Genomic DNA, 26,402 nt, shown 5'->3' with positions numbered 1-26,402 from the left:
TCAAAATAAATCGCTTTTCATTAAATTAGGAGGTTTTGTAGAACTATTTTCCAGCGTAGGCTAATTTTGTAATTTACCTTTTTATAAATGCTACGGAGATCTCGGTATTGCCATAATGTATTCAGTACCTGGGCAGCTGCCTTGACAACTTTCAGTGACGATCTAAGGAAGTAAAGAATATTACATTATTAGAAAGCCACTTAATTCCACTTAAAAAGAACAGTGTTCCTGAGCTACATAATAGCCTAAACCTTGATACTGTGAAGCAAGTCAGGTCATCTCGCCACCTCTCAATAATGCATGCCTGCATTACCACAGCGTGAACACAGCTGTGTCAGCAGCCTCACCAAAAGGCTGGTGCAGAACCTGATTAAGCAGGACAATCATTTCCCTCTCCCGCCTAGACATTTTCTCTTCAGGTCACCCACGTGAGGAATACAGATAGAAGGGCTGAAATAGCTACTGTCATTGCCTGCAAGAATTAAAAATCATGAAAAGAAACATTCTATTTAGTGCATTTCATAAACACTGAGACTACGTACTTTAAATCATTGTACAAAATTCCTAACTGTAGAAAAAGAATAAATAAAAGAGAGCTGGTATTAAAAGCCTGCAGACATCCTCATAGTGAGACTTTTTTCTCAGTTCTGTGTTGCACTATTGAAAACTTTTATTGGTTGGGAAAACATTTTTCCACTCTCAAGAGCAAGGCCAGGAAAATTGCTCTAGCTATTATTCAAAATAAAAACGTGCCATCTTTTTAAAGAGAAATGGTAGTAAGCTGGTAGAGGTACTGAAGTAGTGATTTGACATTAAATGCCACAGCATGACATCTGTGTTAAACATACGCCTTTTTCTGTCACTATGAAGATTCATCCAAACACAGTTTTTGAAAGAAAAGACTGAAAAAAATTGCAGTTGATAGTGTTAATCAATGAGTAGACACTTAATATGTTCACAAGATTTTAAATTTGTTTAGTGTACCCTGTTGCCTCATAAATAAAAGTGCAAATGCAACTTTACACGTTGTCTTCACAGACCAATGAAGTCATATAAAGCATCGCTGCATTCACACCTGCAGCTGAAATGAGTCTGTGTCCCTTGAACATACAAAGTATTATAAATTGTGGATACTCAAAATATAGCCCAGTTCCTTTTGAGGCAAAGACTTTGTTAAAACTGTGGTATGTTTAATTCACACTGACCAGCTTCTCTGAGAAGAGATCCTTTTCTCCCCTTTACCATCTGATGAAACACTGGGAACAGTACACAGGGCTGACTGTATGATCAGCTTCCTGCTATCCATAGAAAGGAAATCTGTGATACCCTGGTTTATACAAGAGTCCTGCTCACATGGTTTGCATCAGTCATATTGCTACGGCGTACAGAGCAGCGATGCTGATCAAAGCCAGGTGGGGTCCACGAGCCGACTTAGTGCTGACCCTGCACGACTCAGGAGCCATTACATGTTCCTGTCCCTTGGTGCTCAGCGGTCCAGTTCTGAAAGGTTTTATTACTACTGAACAAACACAACGCCTGATGAAGCCCAGCGCTGAACTCAGCTAACGAAACCCCTAGCACAGGGGTTGGCACAGCTATACTTGAGTAAGTCTGCAGAGAGCCAGGTCTTCTCAATCAACACTTGCTTTGCAATCCTATTCGAGAAAATCCCACTGGCTAGGTAAACTGCTGGGTAGGCCAAGTTTTCCTTACAACCTACCAAATGGCCATGCTAGATATAATTAATAGCTACTACTCAAAGGTGCTAACGTATTCTGACTTCGAAAAGCTCTAAATATTCTATTAATCTTGCAGGTGTTTAAGAGGGAACAATTTTTTTTTTAATACCATTTAACCTGAATAGGCCCCATTAATGTGATTACTGCATGCAGCTGTAAAAGCCTCCAAAAGCTTTAGACAGAGAATACAGTGCAAGAGAACGGTGGTACTGGCTGCCTCTTCTTCCCCAGTGTGATTCAGACTTTGTTAGCTACTCAGATCAGGACTGCAAAAGCAGATCCTTTTTTTTTACTCAAGAAAACCTTTTCCTGCATTCTTAAGCATTTTAAACGGAATAGAGAAACAGTTTAGGTCTGAACTTTATTGCCTACTTGCCTGTCACCTCTTCCTTTCGTTATGTTCACCAGCTTTTCTATTCCTCCAGTATCGGCGAGGGCTTTGGCATTTTCCATGTTTTTGCTAGTGACCTCATGCAAAGCACAGCAGATTGCTGCTACAGTCTCATCAGACAGTATGCTTGGACCATTGCCTCCTGGAAGTCGATTAACCAGATCTCGCATAGCATATTTACCTATAAAAACCCATCAACAGAACCAAGTAAAAAAATACATTTTGGTACTTAAGATTTGAAATTATAGGACTCATCACAAAACTGCATCTGAAAGCAATAAAAAGAAACACAGGGTCAAAACCATGGAAACCTTCCAAGAACCCACATTTTTACACAGAGTCAAGAGAGACTAGAGATCAATTTTTGCCCTTTTTTTTTTTTCTCCATTTTAGCTTAAAAATGTGAGAAGTTGCATTTTTGCATTAAAACAGGAGCATTTGTAAACAGGAATTATTTGGAGAAAGCAGAATCATTCAAGGAAAAAAGTTATGCTACTTATTATGATTGCAGGAGTGGTGCACATTCCTAGGCTTCATTTATGGGAGGATTAAAGAAAACCTTGCAGTAACTTGGAATTTTTTTCTTTCAGACATTCTGTTCACCTTATTTGTTACCCATAAGAGATCAGATCTCAGCTCTTTCAGAGTTCAATTACTGACTGATGCACAGGAATAATCACACTGCAGACAAAGGAAATTAACTAAAGCTAAGGTAATTTCCCGCCCCCCGTTTAGGCTGTGCTGTTAATTGAATGATTGATTTTATTGAAGATGTGTATTTGTACAGAACAGTGAATAATGAATAAGCTTTACACAAAGCCATTAGCTATCTATTTGCATAATGTGCCTGGGGCGGGGGGGGGGGGAATCCAAAAAGGAATTCTGCAAACAAGAGGAACAACTTTTTAAACACACTGGAAAACTATCACCAACAACGCTGTATACAGTAGTACCCTGTCACTGCCAATTTTTGGCAAGCTCATCAACATATGTTTGCATATACCAATTTATATTGTTATTTGTCAGAGTCCCCAATCTCTTATTTTCTTCAGAGTTTAGACCGTGTAAACCCATTATTCCTGCCCCTACCAACGGCAGTAAAGTTGCATAAAATAGATTACTAGCATAGGGTAATTTATGACTCACTTCATGTCTCAAAATATTTTGTACAAAGATTAGTTTCAGAGAGTATCTGGAAAGCCAATAATTCTTTCGTAGTTAAGGCTTTGACAGGGAGAGGGAACAGGTGGAGGTGCATTCCTGAAGTGAAAAGTTCTGCCAGGAAGGGGAAAAAAAAAAATCCTGAAAAAAGAATATCACCTGAGTATGACCTGTATATGGCTGGTGCTATGGAACAGAATTTTCTTTTTACTAATTTCTTATGTATGTAATACCTACACTGCAAGAAAACATGTTCTGAACATCCAAGATGGAGAAGCTTCAGAAATATATAAAAAAATTCTGTTCACCTACATTTATGTTTTTGAGAATAATGATACTCTTATCTGTATAAATAGTTGTTATATACTTATCCCACTAGTCTACAACACAGAAAATGCTTCTGTAACAAAAATGAAACTTTTTTTAGATCATGACATGTGTTAGCAGGGTTCATTTAGGCCACAGCAGTCTGAAGCTGAGGGTGAGGCATGTTCAACACTTGCCATAGTAGACTGAGATTCCTGATCAAGGCAGGAAAAACGTTGTTTGGGGTTTTTTAAAATGCTAGATGAGAAAGGCACAGGTGAACGCTTAAAGTATTAAATATTAAAATTGACAAAAGGGAAACAGTAAGTTTTTCTAGCAAGCACCCTTGTTGATTACTGAATTCAGCAAAGACATATATACTGCTCTATATCTGGGTTTTCGTGGAAATATTTTACTAGGAGAGGATTTCTTCCCTCTCTCCCTATCCAATACTATTAAATAAAGTATTTAGAGATGTACTGGCAGCAGAGCTGTCCTATCCTCTTAGAATATGTAAGGGACCTTGAAACCCTCTGAGAAGGTTACCGTTTAGCTCCAGGGAAGCAGAGTTGTGTTTTCCATCATATTCTGTACTGACAGTTTCCTGTCCAGTTTAGGTTAGCTGAGGTGGCTTCCATCCATCGTAAAGAGATTGCCATGCAAGATGGCTAAAGGCAAACTAAAATGTCACTATTACTCTGAAAAGCTACTGCTGTCAAAAAGATTAATTTCTGTGACACAACTGACATGATACAGTAAAATAAGGCATGCTATTCCTAGTGGTAGAATCTCACCCCAGTATTTTTCCAATAGAAGGTCTGACATGTTGGTAATCGTGCTTCCTTCAGTGCAGTTCCGTACTTACCAATGAGCTCCTTATTACGAACATCTAACGCCATATTCCTTAAGGCAGTTGCCACAGATGAAACAACTCTATCATTATCCATTCTCAGCAGCTCCACAAGGATTGGTAGTCCTTTTTCTTTTCTGACAGCAGCTCGAATGTATGCTGCGAACTATAATAAAACTCCAGTTACTCACAAATGTACTACAACATTCTGATTGAAATAATCTCTTACTAGATTGTCATTCTTAAGTATGTTAGGGGACATTTTCCAAAGAAAAGACAACATGTTAAATGCGTATCTTTTCTATTATTATAAAGGGTTGGCTCTTTGTTGTTTTTCACTCATTCCTCTTACAAAGCAATGTTTAAAAAAAGTGGTCTAACAGACAAAATATCTTCATAGATGACAAGTTATTGAAAAGGGAACAGTTTTGGGGTTTGTTTTTGTTTTGTTTTTTTTTTAAAAGACCAATTTTATAATGGTCATAAAATGAAAAAGTCTTAGCTGTTTTTCTACAAGCAGAGGAAGCAATGTTTTTTTTTTAATCTCTCCATGACAAATAATAACACTTAATAATGTTATTATGTGGTGCTTTTGTAACATATTGTGTACAAGGGCCACAAGCAAGAATGTATGGAAATAAATACAAATAATAAAGCAAATACAAACAATTTATGCTGGTCTTATTTTGACAGTACTTCCCACCAGAACTCGCAGCTAGAAGATGCCAGAAGATTATTTTGACCTAATATGCACCGGAAGAAAGCTGCTTCTGTTTATTTGAAATAAATGGTACCAATTTCAAGGCCAGTTTCCATATTGCTCTTCCTGTCTACCATCTTTGTCATTGCTTTTCACCGTAGAAGTAACGTTACTGCAGCACATAAGCACTAATGATGCACACTAGAGAGAAATGCTCAGATGCATACTAGAAAATTACATGTTCCTTCCAAACACATTCCAGTATCTTATTTAAAAAACCAGCTAAAATACAACAACAGGAGGAAGCGTAGGAATTCACATACCTTCCAGTTGCCCGCAGAAAGATTCTGGAGAGATCCTGCAGAGCCCTCTAGAGTAGCTGGATTGGAGCTTTCTGCTAGAAGCGTTAGGTATGGCTTTACCACAGATGGGTGCCATAGCATTTCCACCCCTTTAGGAGACTTGGAAAATCCTGGTATAGGGCCAACTCCATCCCACTGAGAAATGAACATATATTTGTAACTACATGAAACCTCTATATTTTCATTCAACAGTTTTTCTTCAAGCTACGTACTCCTCCCCATCATTAGCTAAACTACAGTTCATGTATTTGTAATACAAGGAAAACGGGAAACCTGATCCTCCTGTGAAGTTTTTTTTTTCTTCTTCTTCTTTTTCCCCCAGCAACTCGGCTCTGAATCTTTGCTAGGTGATTCTTTTCCTAACAAGTCATCCAATTCATTGATTCCTAGCAGACGTGCCTGAGGTACCTCCAGTTCCAAACGGTAAGAAAGGTTTCTCAGGGTGCACACACAGTTTTCCACTGTCTGAAACCAAACCAGAAAGATGTCATGTCATCAGTTACTTTCTTACATAGTGATAAAGCAAACCAAACAAATGAGGTAGAGGCGAAAAGGCATTTGGAGCACAAGCACCAAATTCTAATTCTGGGCCGTGGGCATTGCTTTGTCTGTTTCTCTGGGAAAATTGCAGTCTCTCTCCTGATATCCTCACATATGAAAATATTTATAATGGTAATCCCTACTATAGCGGCTCATTTTTTAGTATTCTGAAAATGAAAAGCACAAGAGCTTATTATTTTATTAAAGAATGAATAATTCAGCACTGATGAAAAGCACAGAACAAGTTACACTGTATTATGCAACAGAATTTGATTGTGCATCAGTAAACTGGGGTTGGGAGAGAAGACCAGTTGAGCTAAGCACGTCACAGTGCTAAATTATACTATACAAACCCCAAAAGATCCTACCAGACATACAGTTTAGCACTAAAAATCACTCAGATGAAATGGGCACACACCTTGCTGTCATAATCTGATGTGTTCACACACGTGTGGATCACGTATAGCAGTGAATCAACCAGCCCTTCGCAAGACCTCATCTGCTTCCGGGCTTCTTCACCTGCAGAGCTTAGATTCCTAGAGGGTTGAAATGATAAAGGAACACAGTGTACTCACAGACAGACATACGTACAATCATCTTATTAGACAGTTTGCAGAAGTTTTTTTACACAGATGATTGATAACTGACTTTCAGAAGTTAAAAGCAAACATACCATTTTGTGCAGCAACTCACCCCCAATTCTTATAAATGTGACTCAAAACTGCAATTTCAAGATAGCAGCATTGACTCACTGACAGAAACGGCCGTAAGTAGAACCCCTTCCCACAGACTTTTCCATTCCAAGCCCTCTCTGTGGTACAAGCCCAAATCTATGGTTTGTATGCGCTGTAGAATAGATCGCTGAGCTTGTCTGTGCTCAGAATACCCATCTGTTTTAAATGCGATCCATTCAGTGATCTGTTCTGTGGTGCAGCGTCATTAACATTTGTAATAGTGCTACATACAGAAGTATGAATGTATAAATTAGGGTGTAGGGAAAGGAAAAGGCTGCACTGTGCTTTAGAATAAGCAGCAAAGGATGGAGACACATATTTGCCTTCAAGGCCACCATCCTGCAAAACCTGAAGCTTACGCTGTGACTGGATGCACCCTGGAAATGGTACTGCTGCTAGAAAGATGCCACCATGCCCGTCCAGAGAGGTGCTTTTTCTCTAGACATCATGTCTGCACTGCTATGCTAGCACAGCCCGATGTTCAAACGCAGCGTAAAACTCGCCATCTTGAAAAACAACCCAATGAACAAAGGAGTTTAGGAAAATATTCTGAAGTTTAGAAGGGTTATGAGCAAATAAAAAGCAATTCCAGTTCTGTTTAAACACAATGGCCTTACTCTGCTGTTTAGTGGAACACAATCTGAAATCTAATAAATGAAAATTATAAACAAACCTACAAATGAACAGAAATAGCTCATATAGTACCCCTGGCCCTTGAATTCTCTTTTCAGATATTTTAGTTTTGCCTTTTATTAGTCTGAATACTTTTTTTTTCTTCTTACTGCTGTTTGGGAAATCCACAAAGCAGAGTCAAACACTTCTTTACTGATATGTATGCATATACAAACATAATTTTTTAAATGTATACAACAATAAAGAATCACCAAATGCACAATTTTTTTCCTGAATAATATTCATAAGCCCTACACACAATACAAAAATTGCAGTAATTAATAGGGGAAAAGTGCAATGATAGTAATTTATAAAAAAACCCCAACCAAAATGTAACCACTAGCCATTATAGTTAGCAGCTCTTAGTGAGCTGTTAGTGAGAGTACAAAAACTTTGTACTTTTCATATTTATTCTAATACGGGGGGGGGAGCAAAAGCTGCCTGAGTGATAGAACTGTATGTAATTTATAGAATGCAACAACTCTTTTGTCTTAAAAATTACAGTAGAAAAAGGACCTGTTGGATAACATGATTACTCTGTAAAAGAGAGTCTCCTAGAACAGCAAATTACCTCAGGCATCCTGTAGTATTGCGCAGAACTAGGGAAGTCTGAAATTTAATTTTATGATCGTCATCAAAGGAAGAACTGTTCCATCCAGAATGTGGCACTATCACAGTGTTTGTTAGTGTTGACAGAGCATCTCTAATGATTGTCATCTTTACTGCATCACATGAAGACAAGTTCCAGAGAACCCCTTAAGAAAAGATTTCCATTGCAGTGAAGTCAGAAAAGACTTAGCAAACAAATATAAAGCAACATTAACAACTTAAAAGACATCGCTTTAAACAGGAGAAAGATAATTTACCTATGCAAAACCAAAAGAAATATAATTAGTCTGCAATGTAACTTTAATATTATTCCAACATTATTGGTCAATAAGTGGTCAGCAAAGCTGCCATTAAAAGGTTCACTTTACAGACTGAAATAAATATTTCTAAACTTCAGATTATAAAGTATTCAGCAGCCTTCACTCTATCTGTCTTGCTGCTGCGTAAGCTCTTTGACGAAAGAGTTGGAATGCGAGATGATAATCAGAATAAGCCTAATAGATCAGCAGCTAGGTCTCCCACAATACTGAGAAGGAAAACATGCATATCAGTGAGTAAATACTCTTCTCTTAAGAAAAAATACTCAGCAGAGACACACACTGACTGACAGATGTTCCTTCCTTTCTTTCTTTCCTGAGGTACAGCTCATTCTGCTACCTGACAGGAGAGGGGAAGTCCCCACTGCACTACAGGAGTCTAGAGGAATATTCCCTACAAGCACACAAACTCATCTCATTTGCAAAACACCTTTCCATCTTTCTGAAACATATGTGCCTTGAGCTCGCTATATCTCTCTAATGCTAATATCTATCTTAGATATCTAAAGATCAATCCCATACTGACTACCTGTAATGGGAAGAAAAATCTGTCTTTTTTTGCAGTATGCCAGGCAACATGCCAAATCAGTGCAAGCTGGTATAAACACGCCATAGCAGACACTTCTGTTCCTAAACAGGCGACACTAAGGGATTTGCCAGATTAATTCAGCACAAAACTTCATATAAAGCAAAAAAATGAAAGTCTTTTACTATTAACTAGAGTTTTATTGATGTCTGTCATCTGTACGCACATTTGTAGGTGTGCACGCACAGTCACTGCAGCTGGAATGGAGTGGGGTACCAGTGACACTGCTTCCCGAGCGTGCCCGGCAGGAACGGCACCCTACACTACTAGCTGGTTCCTCTCCCAGAGGAGAATTCCAGTGTAGAAGGAAAGGTGTGAATATTTACACGAACAGAAAAAATATCTCCGAAGAAAGCAGCTGCTGGTAACCTCCTTCCAATAACCGTTCATACGGATGTTGCACCTACGGGTGACCACCAGCAGCAAGCTCCTGACTTGCAGAGGCTGTGTGGGGGAGGTCACCACTGGAACCGTCACTGCTCTGTTAAGAGAAAGGTGTCATGCTTTGTACTTCAGACAATGGTACAGCCTTCAGTGGAAGGGCAGCTAAAACCAGGCAGCTAAATCTCAAAAATAAAAATGCTCCTTACAGATGCCATTGAAACTGCATGCCCTCTGTGAGTGTGTAACCTGATCCCTAGTGGCATTTTCATTTGTGGCCTCATCAGTTCTAGCCAGTCGGCAGTCTGAGATGAGAAGGCATATTTATCAGAAGAGATAAGGCATTTTTCTGAACTCTTCATCCTATTCAAAAAAAGGCATGAACATCTGACCTCCAAAGGGTGAGTCTTCAACAACCCTGTAAGAAAGAGGTTTGGGAGAGGGAAGAAACAGATCATTATCCTGATTTATATGAAACTTGGAGATTAAAGTTATAAACTACTTAAAAAGGAACACGGAAGAGATTCGGCAATATTCTTAAGAGAGAGATTGTTTACATTGGAAATCTCTACAACTTTGCAGGCAGACGTTAACAGCTAAAAGAAAGGTCATAAGAATACAAGAGCAAAAATGAAGGGAGAAGAAACCAAATCTATGGATGTCATGGCTGAAAGATCATCAGTGTTTTGCAAACATGAGGTCTTGTGAAAAGATTTCTGAAAAAATGACAAGGTAGATTGGCAGATGGGTGGTAGCCATTAAAGAGTTTTCAGTAAAGGTCCCAAGTGTGTGACGTGACATGATTCTAGATCAGGCAGAACCTGGAAAGCCAGTGTCCAAAAAGGAGGAATGCAAGATGAACAATGGAGGGGGGGATACGGTTTTGTTTTGGTTTTTTTTTTCCCCCCAATGATAAACATGGGAAGAGTGGCCTGCACTGATATTACTGCTTTCTTGCATTGTATGCCTGGGATATCAGATACTTAAGTGCAGAACTGAACATACAAGAGCTAATGTAAAAATCCTACAGAAACATTCTTCCTGGAAATTACAGCAAGAAGTCTAGACTATTTCACATTCACATATTAGCCAAATGAAATTGCTATCAGTCTTTCATCCTCAGGCAGAATTCTATAGTTCCCTACCCTGCAGAGTCTTCTTATGTGACATTCAGATACAAAAGTATGAGATCTGACATAAATTATCAGCGGAACTGTATATGCAAGTAATACGCTAAACATGGCATTTAATCATCTTTTTCATCAGGAAACACAGCTTAAAGTTCATCGAAATTCTCACCAGGTACTCATCTCACTAACTATTTTCCTCACATACAGTATTTTGCTAATTGTAACGTAGCACAGCTGTGTACACTCAGCAAAAACCATTAAACAGCATTTCCACAACAGCCCAATAAAATTGCTACTCCATACGGTTTTCAGTTTGACTGGATCTTGAACATTTAGTTTCCTCAGAAATAAATTAGGGGGGGACAAGACAGTAAATGTTACGAGAGTCAACAAAACCAAAAGTTTATAAGGCAGCAAAAGTTTTTAATACAGCCACACAAAAAAAAGAAGTCCAGAGACTGCCCTATGCTTGTCCTGCTACAGAGCTGGCTAAATAGTATATATAAAAGACACTTGGAAATAATCCCTAGAAACGGCATCTGCAAAAACAGTCATGTAAGGCAGTTTTCTGAATACGATTAAACTACATCTCCCAGCTGTCTTACGATGATCAACAGCAATGGATCATGCATACACTGGAGAGATCTCAGGACCATGCGACAGTTGGGTATAAGAATTCAGCGGAACAGCGGTTCTCAGCTGGTGCAGCTAAAGACACCCTTGCAAGGGCTCTTGCAATAGGGACTCCTGTCACCATCTAGAAGTGACAAACCATTCTGTTCAAGTAATCTGCTTCCCTGGGTGTTACCATATGCCAAGACCCCCAAAAGCTAGGGGTTTATTTTTTTAAAAAACACACTGTCTGTGAATGTCCACACAGGAAGCAAATGTTGCACCGTGCCTGAGCTGTCTGCTGCTTGCTCCTCTTAGCTGTCCCACTGACGCTGCATGAGCAGCAGAGTCTGCCATGACTCTCACTCCTTCCTCTGCCTGCTGCATCTTGCCATCAACAACCCCTTCCCGCCTCATCCAGTCTTCTCAAAAGGGACTGGATATGGAACCAAGAACAAATAAACCAAACCTACTGTCTGTTCCAACTGAAATCTTCAAAAGTTTTTAAGAATACATGCCCAGCTGCCTCCTTTTTTCTTACCCTTCATACCACCTGTTTATTATATTCCTCCTGGTGTTCAGGTATCTTCTTCCCACAGTTCCTGATCCTCATCAAATGAGGACAGCAATCTTAGAACTGCTCTTTTCTCCTTCCCAACTCCAGGCTCTTAAATCTAATTTTTTCCGGCCTGGCACAAGATGGTACACCTCCAACTCTTACTTGTTAGATTTGTTTCTCCTGCTCTCCTCCCCTTTCTGTGCTCTCAATAGCTAATGCACAGGACTAAGTGAGTCTTCTCCAATACAAGAAGCACTTGCTTTCACCACTAAGAGTTTACCTCCTGACGAAACTGAATGGGTTTCTGGCACCTCTGCAGGACATACCGTTTGGACTTGCCCATCGATAGTCATGAGGTAGCAGACAGGAGTAGGTACACACAGACAGAGCTCTGCGACAGACCACAGACCCTCTGACCACACCACCTTTATTCCTCTGGAACCGCACCTCACCCATTCAGTGACCCTGGTATTTTTAGACTTCCTGTGTGACAGAACACCTGCTTAGATTTTTTGCTTACAACTGGACTTCTTAGTTGTACCCAGAGTCTGGTTACTTTTTAAATCGCCTGCGGTTTCACAGAAATATTACTTCTGTGAAAATTATACATTTCCTTCCAATAGTTTGACACAGAACAAAATAATAAATTAATTTGTAAACAGTAAAAAGCAGACTATCTCATTCACAGTCTGATAATCCTGAGGAACTAAAGAGGAAAAATCTACAACAATGGATACTTCGCATGTTAAAGTGTTCAGAGATTCTTGATACTTTTAATACCATCACAGACCCATTTTAGAGCCATGTTAGAAGTATTATTTATGACTTTTAACTCCAGCGCCTGTACAGCAAGACTTCCAGTAACAAAAGAACTGATTACAAACTGGGAAATTAAAAAAATAATTAAAAACAAGTACTCTTTGAAGTTGTTGTGTAGGGTTTTTTCATAAAAGTTTTGAGTGATTCTCCAAAATTGTTTATGGCTTCACCAAACTTTGCATTGCATTACATTTACACACTCAAAATAAGCTGAAGTTTATTTATTCTTCAGGTTTAACAGTTTGATTACATAAAGCAAGCTATTTCAAATACATATCCAATTTCATACCCTAAATCTCTTCTGTGATTGTATGCCCTTGCTGAAGAAAAGTACTTCATGGGTAACTAACAGTGAGAAATCTAAATGCTTCACTGACCTATAGCTTTAAGTTTTTGAAACCTTATTTCATGCAATTTGTGATGCAAACTAGAACTTAGATCTCACCTAAACCTCCTCCCCGCCCCCCAAACATTTGTTGTAAAAGCAAGTTATGCAAGAGAAAAATTCTATTTTGAGCCTCAGACTACTATTAGTTACCTAACACATACTGGAAAATAGCCTGCTCGATTCTGTGACCTATCTTTGAAAATATTACTGTATGGTTATTCACACAGAGGTAAATCTCTCAGCCTTGCTAAGTAGGACTGCCTCTAAATACTTACTGGCTAACCTATAGCTCGTGAAAAAGCTGGAGCAGCTGGGTGCTGCTTGAAATGCCAAGGCAAGAAAAGATGACACACTCCGTACCCGGGCGTTGTTGGACCAATGCAGTTAGCCGCAGCAGCACTCGCTAGGTGCACAAGGGACGTGGCACACACCACCCTGCCTTGCCTTCAGAGGAACGCTAACTCAGATGCTCGCTAAGAAATGGGAAGAGAATAGCCAGCAGCATCTTTTTGTCATATGTGGGCACAATGGCACAGACTGGAAAGACCAGCTAGAGGACCTCCCTAAACTCAACCCCTCCAAGAAGCCTGTTAAACTTTCGCAAATATTAACTTGTCCATGAGGATTAGCCTCGGAGTGTTCGAAGAGCAAACCACTAGAGTTCCACTGAGTAACTATGTCAAAACTTGCCCAGAAGCTGGGCTCTCGAGGTAGCTTGATTAAATGAGTGCTGATTTATTACCCCTGTGTTCATTATGTGAAGGCAAAAGCTCTCACCAGGACACTCCGTTTCTTAATTTGGGAGAAGTCTTCAGCTATTTATTTTACGAAGTAGAACTGTGTATTACACAGCCCTTTAGTCTCCACGTTAAAAATGAGAATACAATCTGATTATTTGTTGAGTGCTTATTTTAAGATAATTGGGACCACATTTAGTACTTATTAGAAATAAACCCTGAATGCAAAGGCAGTTATAATTTGTGAAGTTTCCATTCAAAGATAAGGAAAATGGTGGTAGGAGCTGGTAGAATGCTGTATTAAGGTAAGGTCTAAGAGACTTCTGGGATTACAGTATAATTTTGTACGTCATTTAAATAACAGTGCCTTTTTATTCCTCATTGTTGAGGAGGTACACTTAAAAACAAGTATTTAACTGTTACAGAATCATCTGCCAAAGTCCAAAGAGACAGTTTGAAACCGTAGGTAGAGGATGAATTTCCAAAAAATTATTTTTCAACAGCTATTAGCTGCAAATTCCATCATTCTGGAAGACTGGTGAACATCCCATTCACAAACAACTCTGTGTAGCAAGAGGAGTGCTAAGTCCATTTACCTACCTAAGCAGGTCTCTATTGTCCCTAGCATCTCTGGGTTTGGAAGGAGAGGAACTTCTGCTTGCTACTCATGTTACACTTTAGTTTGTGTATAATTCAACTGATTGCTTCAGCTGGCCTCATGTTTCTTGCTTAGTCTGTGAACGTACTATAAAATACAGCACAAAAATCACAAACCACTATTAGTGCTTGACACTGCATAGAGGTGAGGAAAACCTGAGAAGAGAAGGCTAAAGTTCAAAAGATATCAGCATTACCAAGCATGGATAATTCTTAATGGAGGAAGGAAATCAGCAGTAGCAGCACCAGGGGCGGGGGGAAATCAGTAAGCTTTGCAGGAGAGTTTAAAATGCCATATGAAAAAGCTTCTGTAGTTCCAAAAAAAAGCGGGTCTTTCTGTTTTCTTTTTTTGATCAGGGATTGCCTGCCCTATTTTGCCTGAAATTCTGACCCTTACGGCTCTCAGAGATGACCATGCTAAAATAACATTTCTGTGAACATTGTCCAAAATAAGCCTACTCGGGAAATTAAAATAAGTAGCATGATAAAGTTGAGAGCCTTATCAACATGAAAATTTGCAGTTGCTATCATCGACAAAACTGCTTTGGCATTAGCAATCGTTGGACATTTTTGTCAGAAAATTTATTTTAGACAAGACAAAGAATTTACCTTGACGTTTGCATCTGAAGTGACAAGGAACACAAACCTTTAACAAACACAAATACCCACCTCCAAAGTTTTATCCAGTCATTTAAATTGATTAGATCATAACAATAAAAATGAAAACAACATTTAAGGAATATGTCTGCCTTCTCAAAAACAAAGAAACTTTCCAGGTCATATTTAATATTACCTAGTATAGAAAAAACCTAGATGTCTGCCTCTCGAATGAAATATTCTAGCAAAAGTATTAAAAAATAATGAAAACATGTAACCCTGATTTAACTGTAGATAAAATGCTTTTAAATAGCTGAGATGTACGTACAAGATATAATAAAATATCAAGCTATGTAAACTACTTTGATGAGCCAGAATGTTTTCCTCTAAAGAGGCTGAATAGGAGAGAAAAATAAAGTTGAAGATTATGTGGGAAGATGAAAGCAGAATAAAAATGCTCAACAGGTTATTCAGAGGTATAATTTAAGTTTAAAGATGTAGACATACATCTTCTATAAGATCAGGTCCCAACAAAGTCACTATAAAAATCCTAATAGCTTTAATAAAAGAATCTTGATGGAAAGTCTATAGGTTTATGCACTAGATCTTAAAATTAGCAAAATTTAGGGACTATACACTGGAGTACTGACAGAGTCAGATGAGTCTTTTAAGTTAGCTAACAGAAGTTACTCACTGAAGGTGTTTTAGAGCCCACTCATCTTTTTCCTATCCTGTCCTGAAACAATTTTTTAGAATTGATGTCACATCACCAATCAGGGTGTTAGACAGATCTTTGTCGCACAGGTAAAACACGGACATGGTCCTGGGCATTCTGCTCTATGTGACCCTGCTCACGTGGCGGGGGGGTGGACAAGCTGACCTCCACAGGACCCTCCCAACCTCAACTGCTCTGTGATTCTGTGAAAACAGAAGCCCGAAGTCCTGCATAAGAGGACTCTCAAAGAAACACTTAAACAGTAAAAAATATTGAATTATACAGCCTCCTAAAGCAGATCACAGGGATTGTTCTTTGACCCCATCTGTCATCTTCCTTGGCATAACAATACTTGCTGACAGCAGATCTAGCAATTGGTATTTACAAGGCTTTGAAGTTCTTTTGGACCTCGGATAAATAAATAGAAGATGGAACAAGGGACAGGACCAGCTAGTGCTAGCTGATAAAAGTATACGGAAGTAACAATAACCTTGTAAATGGGAGGCAACAACAGAACATAACCCCCCAAACACAATACCATGAATGAAGTTGAGGACTACCGATAGCAGGGCAAGGTATTTGAGGTTTGCCTTATGGATGCAGAACAGAGTTCTGTTTTAACAGTCAACTTCACAACAGAGCTCGTGTTTGAAGTTAATGGGTGCAGAGAGGGTGAGGAAAGCCAAGGTAGTCTGTTCTCTAAAAATGATGGCAACTGGAAATAGTACTGCTAGGTGTTTTGAGGATATTTTCCACATAGATTTGGGACACACATTAACACTTGCAAATGAAAAAAAAGAAAAGCCTTCCCATAAACTTCTGGTTTTCTAGACTGAAACCCCTACTACTTTGAAAATAGAGAGAAGAAATCTTAAATAATTTAGACCCCATCCTTGAACCTGACAAGCTTTGGTTAAAGCCAAATGATCCTGACTATCTAACATAAACTCTGGTCCAGCAAAAAAAAAAAAAGAAAAAAAAAAAAAAAAAAAGGATCATCTGGAAGACTCTTCTGAGGAACTGACTACAGAAGTGAGTGCTTAAAAGGAGCGGAGATGAACCAAACTGAAGAAACACATGCACACAATAGTGCAGCAGAGAGAGTTTGGTTTAACAGTTTTCTCCTGAAAATTTGAAAGAATCAGCTTTTTGTTCTAAAGGTCCTGGGTCTCTGGCTCTAAGATGCTGGTCAAACTGTTCCACTACACCTTTAATAATAAAAATTGATTTTAACTGATGATGTTCCTTCCTTATGTAGAAGACACTTAAAAGCACTTGAGATTTCTACAAACTGTAACAGAGCAGAAATAGAGAGACAAATCTAAACCACTAAGTTTCAGTGACTGAGGTTTTTGGCGGTCGTTTTCTGGTTTTTTTTCCTAAGGATTCAAAGAATATTTAGAGAATAATGGAGAAAAGGATTCTTCCCAAGAAGTAAATTACTATTAAAAGGAAAAAGGACAAGACTCTGGAGTAATACAGTCCCCTCTTTTCAGTCTTCATGTTTTTGTATCACTTTACTCGGAACACATCGGGAGGTTCAAAGATCTGTGATGAGGAAACGTCTGCCAGTTGGGTCCAGAGATCAAACTCCGCATGCCAGCTATGATACTCCCTGTAACACCAGTGGACACTAAACCGCTGATCTAGCTGTACAGAGAGAAGACAACTTGGCTGAACTTCTGTGCGGATGACATATGCATGAATTAACTCACACAATGTACCAAAAAATTATGTAGAAACAAAAAAAGACCTCAAGACTTAGGCAACAAGGATCAAGATCGGTTAGCTTCTGTAACAGCAAAAACTAAGCAGGCAAGATAAATAATTCTGTTTAGATCTTCAGGCACTTTACTAACAGTTGCTGGAGTTACTTAGAAGAGCTGTAATCTGTAAGCAGAACTTTGGCTTTATCTTTCTCACGGATCATTAAAAGTAAGCCGGGACCGAATGAGTTTGTTGATCCTTAGCTGCTCTTCATGGATGACAGGCTAGCAGTGTCCCTTAACTGGGAGAAGTTGCATGGGAAATATCTCCTAACATCTCCTTGTCTCTAACTTTTTCTCCTCAGGGAAAAAAATTAAGACAATTGTGTATCGACTGTTCTGATGTACAAAATTTTTGGTATTTATTTGTAATCCTTCTGGACTTGGATCTATGGCAATATTTTCAGGTGACAAATCTGTCTTTTCCAATAGATAGCAATGAAGTGTGAGGATAATTAAAAACCACCTTCTCTCTGATTCAGCAGCTTTTAGTGTTGTACGGGTTTTCTTTTGTTGGTTTGTTTCCACTGGTTACAGGTTCAGTGTTGAGTTGGTTACATTACTGATGTAACTTAAGCAACTGTAATAGGATTGTAAAATAATTGCTCTGTCCAGAAAATCCCTTATGTGGTAACTCTTCAAAGCTTTATTCGTTACTTAATTCAGAGAATACGTGAAACGTATATGGTAAGCCAGCAATTTCATTAGGACTACAGGACATCAATGCATAATGATGTCTGTGTCTCTAGTCAACAGCTTTAGCTGTTTAAAGTCAAGCTTCAGTCATGGTTTTTTAAAAAAAAAAAAAAAAAAGTGCAGATAAAATTTCTGGATGGGAAAGAAAAAAGCATGATTTACTCATTCGCTGCTGAATGGCTTTGTACTCTGGGGTGTTGTGGGGCCTCAACTATTCATGGAACCCTGGCATTACCCGTGGCAAAGAACTTTGTTTCTCCTCGGTATCCAACTGTGTTTTTTCATGCTTTATTTTGGTTATGAGTGTTGGCATTTTAATCCAAATTTTTAAGACCCTAGACAAGTCTACTGCAATGAATTTCACTGCCACTGCTCACGTCAGGTGGTGTTAACCAAACACTATATAAGCGAGCATCTGACTCACTTTCTCTGGAAAACTTGCAGTAGTGGAATACACCCATGTTTCCTACATTTTAACATATTAAAGGGCTGTTTCTGAGGGTCTCTTGAAAGTAGACTCAATTGTTAGAAACTGCACCTGGGCTCAAGAACATGCATATTTTGATTTCTACCTCATGGACAGTTTTCTGCTGTATAAGCCTTCCAAGACATGAGATCCTGAAATTCATAGATTGATTCCAGGCTGTGCTGACTGCAACGTAAAAAACATAACCAGACAGCATAAACCAGCGCACATCCTTCATGTCACTTGCTAGGGAATGGAGCTCCTGCACGCAGTCAGGAAGGCCCCAACGATACTTCTGCTGCCGAGTGCTGAAGCTGTGCTGGAATGGGAAAAACAGTAGCCTCCAGAAAGCGCTGGTGCTGAAATCTAATGAAATGTGTTGCAGTTACCAAAAAAAGAGTAGTTTCCCTTCTAAGAGCTCTTTGACTGCAGAGCACAGGGCAGCAAGGCTGCCATGAGTCAGCAGCGATGGAAACTGCATGCAGCTGGAGCAAGCTCAGTGAAGAGTGAGCCTCTCCCAATGCATTCCAAAGTCCAACTTTTAAAGACTTCTTAAAAAGAAAAAAGTATTACTTCATTTTCATATAATGATTATGGAAAGTGATTTAGCACATTTTATTTTCTGAATAATCTATAGCCATTAAAAAGATTACTTGCTTCCCTCTTAAAACATTCTTGTGGTTTTGCAATTACGCTTTCCGTATTTTTTAATGTAACTTTCTATTCAGTTTCCACTTCTTTATCTCTCTGCATTTCAATCTTGTCATTTCAGTTACTGTTAATTAAATATAGACCTCAGTATTCCTACTGTTTTCTAACTCCTCTAAGACACGTTTGTGCAATTAAACCCTCCCCCAGTATGCTAGCTTTTCAAACTTGTCATAGTTAATCTTTAGGGCATGTTCCCAAATAATGTCTGAGGTTAAAAGATTGCTTTTGACTAAATAATTCCTCACAAATTTTATATAAATGAATTCATGTGAAAAATATCTACACAGATTGCAAGAAGTTTGTTATTCTAATTTCACTTATCTGGGATAATAAAGTTTTCATGTATCTAACTGTATATTGAAGTAAACTGGATGAATTTCACTTGCAATGACACCTAATATACCTTTTATCTTTCAAAGGCAATTGATACTGCTAATAATGAAAGTATAATTCATTTAGTAAGGAAGACAGACCATCCTCAGGAAAAAGAAAAGCATTGTACTTCCTTAAGAAATGTTACACATATGCATATAAATGTTACACAAAATGCATATAAAAATCCATTTTATATGCAAAATTATGAATAAACTACAGCAGTAATGAATAGTGCTAATTTTAATCTAGAAATCAGACATATAGTGTTTCTAGTGGTGTAGATTGATACCAATGTCTCTGTATTTACACTATCTTAAATCTGGGAACATAGCAAACTGGGTGTGGTTTGCTAGTTTTAGTTCTGACATAGGTGGAGTTTTTTAATGATTAAACAAATAATCATTGGATTTTTTCCACTTCTTTTCTTTATATTGCTATTTATAGAAAGCATTTAAAAATCCCTGAGCTCCGAAAGTCTGCTGTGGATTCTTCTCAAGCATTCAGCATTGGTCTAACTCTAACAGAAGTCAATCCCACTGACTTAACCAGAAGACAATTAGGTCAAAACTTTCCATTTTGTTGTAGCTGGTTAAAAAAAAAAATTAAAAATATGTGTGTTAAAAAGTAAGAGTCACTTCTTCTGAAGTGTAATCTTTAATTATAATTCAAATTAAATAGCATATTTATTTGAAAAATCTTTTTACTTACAGATGATGTGCTATATCTTTTTTGAAAGATAACAGTGTAGTTTTGGTTTTTTTAATAGTGATTAAGTACCTTCTATAATTAAGAATTTGACTTTGGCTTTGTCTGTGGAACCATCCCTAACATCTTAAAAGCACAAGTAATTTAGATGCATAAAACATGAATTTTGTAGAGCAGACAAGGCAGCTAATGTGTAATTCTAGTTTTAAGTATTCCATTTACATAACTTCTTAACAAAAAACCTGTATCCTTCTAGAGAGAACATGAAAGCTGCACGTTATCTTAATGCTTGCTTATGTGGAAAATACTTAATGAAAATAGCTTGCAGATGAACTTAAACGCTTTGGATACATTCTGTACAGAGTCCTTTCTCTACTTAATAGCTTTTCTAAAGAAGGAAATAACTTGGAAAGGCTCCCAGTATGACACCTCTGTTACTTCTAACTTGAGCACTGTTGTGCAGCTTTGCTTAGTAGGTAAGTAGTTAAGCTTCGTAGCTTAACAAAATCAAACGAGGGACCTACTAAAACTTGAAAGAGGAAGTGTTTAAAGAAAGTGAAAACTCTGCTTTTTTTCTATCCTCTCATATTTTTCAATCCCCTAAAACCTTCATTGACAAATCACTCCCACATTAAGAAAAAGAGATAGCAGATGTATGCAGTACCCAACAAATCCACCTTGTTTTGATGGAAATGGAGTTCCTTCATGTGTTAGAACTGCAAATAATTTATTATTTCTGCACTTTCTGTCTGCACCAAGTGCCAAGTACGTTCATGGGTTATAAGCTAAATCTACCTCGTACTCAAGAGACTAGGAGTGTGTATGCAGTCACTTGCCAGGACTCTACTAGCAGGCTGGGCACTGAGATGCTTCTATAATTTGCATACTTGCAATTTTCTGTCTGTACTTTTACACACATTTACAAAGTTTGGGTCCATCTTATGAATTCTGCAAGATCTTATTTAAAACTGTTGTCAGCAGATGATAAAAAAAAGCCTGTAATAAAACAAATGTTAGGAGTCAATAAAGAAATACCTATCCAAGACCTAGCTGTGTATGTAGGAGAATCATACCAGGGGAAAATTTACCCTAAGTGGAGCTTTGGTGCAACTACCTCAAGATTCACTTCTGCCAGTGAATCTATACTTCTATGCTAATACTTTAACTGTAAGTCATCAAAATAAGTGATTTTGTATTCACAAAAATTACCAACGCACAAATAAAAATACAGTCGATATACTCAATTCCAGTCACTTACCAGTTATTCCAGTCTTGTCCACTTCAGAAAAATAATCTGTATTATAGTTCTCTGCTTGTTTCTATTCAAAACTTACCTGTTACAAGCTCTTTTATTTCAGCATCAACGGATTTCCTCAACAATCGTAAAAGGGCAGGTATCCCACCAACATTCTTCATTGCTATTTTGTTTTCATCAGTAGACTTTCCGTAAACAAGGTTTCTCAGTGCGCCGCAAGCATTCTTCTGAACTTCCAGGACTCTGTGATCCAAGAGATCAACCAGATGCTTGATCCCTCCTAGCCTACATACCTAGAAAATGGAATGTCGGGAACATCAGCACCCATTGATTTCACCCATTTCACTCTACAGATTTAAAAGGCTTTTATTTTTATAAAAACAGTACATTCCATTCTACTGCAAGAAGAAATATTGTTGGTAAATCTTAATAACTTGATTGTTACACTGTACTGAAAATTCCTGTGAACGACTCACATCCTTGTTGAAAAGGCTGATGGACATTTTCAGTTATTTGCTGTGTTCAGAGAAGAATTGTTACTGCTGAAGTTTTGTTTCCCAGTAATGCAGTTTTTAAAGTAATTTCCTATACCTCAGAATATCTTTTTAGGGAATATTAGAAATAAGAAGTTGCAAAGATTTAAATGCCAACTGTTACACTTAGCTACACACACACACACAAAAATCAGTTCAAATTAGCATATATCCAGTCCTATTTGCATATCTGAAGTTCTTTTTAAAAGGAAGGTCTACTCTGCAGAAATTTCATAAAACAAAAAGAAATTTTTATATCTGCTTTAAGCAGGTTAGTTGCATTTATTCTTTGATATATATTTTTAAAAAATTTTAAAATTGTGTTTTGAGACCTCATTTCCATGTAGTACTTTTCTTTGTTCAAAATAACTTACAGAAATGATAAGATTAAAGCATTTTAGAATTCTGTAATATTTACTAAATAAAAAATATTTTAAAGAGATAACTAAGTAGTATGACTTACAAGATTAACATTAATTTTAAATTAAAAATCACTACCAAAAGGCTACCAAAATATTTTCTATGAACTGTTTTAAAAAATATGATCTATTTTGCAATATAAGATTGATCTATTATAACCTGGTATTATTTTAGCACAGCACAGTAACTTTTGTGCCATACTATCCATAGTATATGCCTAATGAATTTGGCATAGGATCTCTTCAAAAACCCCACACCTACAGCAGCTAAACTGCTGCTGCCCTAAGAAGGGGATCCCATGGTGAAAAGAAAGAGCTACACCATCATTCCCGAATACTTTGCTTATACAGGATGTGGTTCTGGGCCAAACAGTTAGAAGACATGTAAAACATAACAGTCCTAAGGATTCTCTAGTTCAGCATTAAAAGCACTTTTAGATGCCCCTTTTCTATTCTAACCTGTATAATAATTATTTTGGCAAGCCACAGGGCTATTTGAAATACATTAATGTGTACAAGTTTTGATGGATTTTAGGCTTAAAAAGTTCAGTGTCTTTTACTGGCCATAGCACAAGAATAAAATTATTCTCAATGAAAACATAAAATTATCTGACTAAACCTCAGTTAAGTTGATGCTTTGAAAAACAGAATCTTCTCTCTCTTCATTCTTGAAAGTTGCACTGGGTATCAAAACGGTTAATACCTTTACCTACACCTTAAAACAGCCAAATTGAAGAGGCTTGGAAAAAAACAATTGAAATGCAAGGTCTATGACCAGCACTGTATGTGATTTTTACCTGTCAAATCACCTCTGAAGTAGAATAAAAGAAATAAAATGAAAGACTGGTGACTTGGAAATTTTTTAGACCTCTGTTTAAAATGTGTATTTTTCAGAAGGAAACCTATATTTACACACCTAGCTATATCTACCATGTAAGTTATAAATCCAGGGGATACAAAGTTTGGCACTGATCAACTAGACAAGCCACTGCTATGCCAAAAGCCACCAGGAATCTGTATCTAGAGGCATTCAGTGGACTTTAAGCTTATTCACCTGGCAAGACTTCTGTAGCTAGGAAATGAATATTACCTTACAGATTATTTGATACAGACTACTCTGAAAGCATATACTGCAAGATGCTATTAAAAAACCCCAACATTTAAAGAGTTGTTCTTTTTCAAGGCAAATAATTCTTATTTCTGTTACTAAATAATGAAGCAACAAATAACTATTCATACTTTTCAGTTAAATCTCCCTCTTGTATGTCTATACAGCACAAACACTACATCTACACTACACATCCATAATACAGATACAAGTTATGAATGACAAAATAGCTTTATCGTTTTTCAATCTGTACTCAAAACTTGATGAGATACAGTTTTTGTGTATATAATTCAAAATAAAACTGGACTAGAAATCCATTCTTAAGATTTGTATTTTGCTGAGTCATTAACTATTTCAAAACGTAGCAGCTGCTGCTAGTTTGACAGGCATTTCAATTTTTAAATTAAAAAATCAGAATTCTTGTAAAATGATATATTAATGAACTAATATATCAGTATTGTATGTATTTACAGATAGATATTCATTACATGGAAGTGTAGTTTATTCATTCTGTGTAGTTTCATAGCTAATTTAAATGGTAAAGATTCCCCCGCACAATAAGCAGTTTCTTACGCTTACCTTCAGGTTTTAGCAATATAAGCATTCTAGTTCATTTCGCCAGGCTTTTAATATCCTTAATAGTCTAGCAAATTAATCTGGTCTTTACCACAGCAATAACATAAGAAATTTAAATAATGAATGAAAATACAAAACCAGTCCTCAAATAAGGCTTTACTGAATTTGGCACTAAAATAATTATGATCCTTTCCTATTCCAAATAGTTTCTTGTGCTGGCCTCTGCTTTGAAGGGAACATGAACTGCAGCTTTCCTATTGCCACAGGTACCACCATGTTTGCAAAACATGCTGATCTCTACCCACCATCCCAACTCAAGGGACAGCTTAAGAGACTGAAAGCCTCATCAGGAAACACTGACATAAGGTTCGCTTTCCCAAAAGCGCAGGAATATTCTTTTCTCCTAGAAGCCAGACAATTGCATTCTTTCTGTCACAGTATTCTAAGAATTTCTAACAGTTGATTATTCCCATTCAAAAGAAATAACTGCCAGTACATAAATCTTCTCTGCTTGAAAAGGAGAAATTTCCTGTTCCAAAGTTCCACACACTAAGTGGAAGGCAAGCTACATTTACAGTTGTCTCTCTGACTACTGTAACTCATCTTCTAAATCAAAAAGACAACCTTTTTCTTTGGATAACGTTTTATGAGCTTGATTATATGGTATAATACATCTATAATCCTTTATACCTGAACTGATTTAAAAACATATCAAATATTTCTAATGCTAAGTAGGGTAAACAACTGAGACATCACTTCATACATGACATACAAGTTAGCACCACATTCAAATTCTGCTTAAACTTTGGCATATTTCTTCCAGTTTTGTGTACTTTTGAAAAAATTAAAGCAGACATTCCGTAATTTCTAAAACAAATTCTGTAATAATGAAAATGGAAACAGTGAAGAAACACAAAATCTCCTATAGATGAACATGTGCAGACAAATAATATCCCAAGAATTCCTAAATAAGCTGTCACATCCCTTATAAAATAGCAAGACTAATTTACAAATCTGTCTACATCTGATTATCACTGCAAACTTTACCAGAACATCAAAACCACCACCATTTTTTCATCTGCCTTCCAGCAACAGTGAATTATGTTCGGCTATCTTCTTATAAAAGTTGCACCAACTTTTTATCAACATAAATAATATTTATACTGAAAATAACAGATAACACACACATATATCATATAAACAAAAAAGCAAATTCCTTCAGATCAGTAGCTTGTAGCTGCTCTGCAAAAAGAGCAGCTCTTCAAATGCAAACAGTTTCTAGAAATTTCAACAATAATCTGAATTTTCACTCAGATATATCTTTCCTCCACATCATATTGACATAAATACTATCCTCTATATATTTCTAGGGTTGGATTTCTTTCCTTTGCTTGACAGCTCACTCATTCCCTATGATGCCTTAAAATATCTTGATCAAAACCAGTGGAACGCCTTCCACAATTCTCGTTTTTTCTCAGTCTCCAGTCATCAACAGGTTACACAAAAATAGGCTCTAGTAAACATACTTTACAGTTCTGCTAGATTACACAACTTGAATGTAAAATATTTTCGTATAATTTCCATGCAGCCTCTTGTGACAGGAAAAATCTCTGTCTGTGTGTGTAACTACACACACGTAGGTACTTCAATATTGTCATACATCTGGTACAAACAGAAACACAAAAGGGTCCAAAATACTGTGTTATGATGAAAAAACCAAAAAGAGGTGAGAGGTCTAGTTTTTCGTTTACAGTTTCCCCAGGAACAGAAATGCACTCAGTACAGTACCTCCGTTTTTACTTTGTTATCTCCAAAGCACAGGTGCTGAAGGTAGGCAGCTGCGTTCGCCTGAACCGATGGGAACTGGTGTTGAAGCATGTGAATGACTTCAGGCAGTTCTGGATCTCGCCAAGCAAACTCCCTTTGTTAGATGAACACATTGAAGAGAAGGCATTAGTTATAAATGTATGTTTATTTACTAAGCAGAATTACTAGAGCATCTTAAGTGTTTTTCAACAATTCTGTTTTTGTTCTGGAGTATCAGGGCTAGGAGGAAAAACGGGTATATTACAACAACTATGGGTCACATCACCTTTTAGTCTTCCAATTGGAAAAGGACACTTTATATCCTACGTTCTTCAGTTAGCTTGTTGTTGATCACACAAATGTATATATACTAAGATTATATCAACTCAAACACTACAACCTACATGAATCTCCCAAAACTTAA

At 37.4% G+C, this 26,402-nt stretch overlaps 1 protein-coding gene across 1 annotated transcript in view; it reads right to left on the bottom strand.

Moving 5' to 3' along the window:
- PKP4 (plakophilin 4) overlaps positions 1-26,402 on the bottom strand; it is a 103,114-nt gene that overhangs the window by 5,904 nt on the left and 70,808 nt on the right. The window contains exons 10-18 of the mRNA XM_050899494.1: positions 25,961-26,089; positions 21,616-21,829; positions 8,027-8,210; positions 6,468-6,585; positions 5,783-5,974; positions 5,471-5,644; positions 4,463-4,613; positions 2,116-2,311; positions 78-162 (exon numbers count right to left, since the gene is read on the bottom strand). Coding sequence (XP_050755451.1) covers positions 78-162; positions 2,116-2,311; positions 4,463-4,613; positions 5,471-5,644; positions 5,783-5,974; positions 6,468-6,585; positions 8,027-8,210; positions 21,616-21,829; positions 25,961-26,089 — 1,443 coding nt within the window. The remainder of the gene's footprint in view (positions 1-77; positions 163-2,115; positions 2,312-4,462; positions 4,614-5,470; positions 5,645-5,782; positions 5,975-6,467; positions 6,586-8,026; positions 8,211-21,615; positions 21,830-25,960; positions 26,090-26,402) is intronic.

Source organism: Gymnogyps californianus, chromosome 7, assembly GCF_018139145.2.
Source record: "Gymnogyps californianus isolate 813 chromosome 7, ASM1813914v2, whole genome shotgun sequence".
In the NCBI taxonomy this organism is placed as follows: Eukaryota; Metazoa; Chordata; class Aves; order Accipitriformes; family Cathartidae; genus Gymnogyps; species Gymnogyps californianus.
The sequence above is the reverse complement of the archived record's forward strand: the minus strand, read 5'-3'. Positions and strand labels throughout refer to the sequence as shown.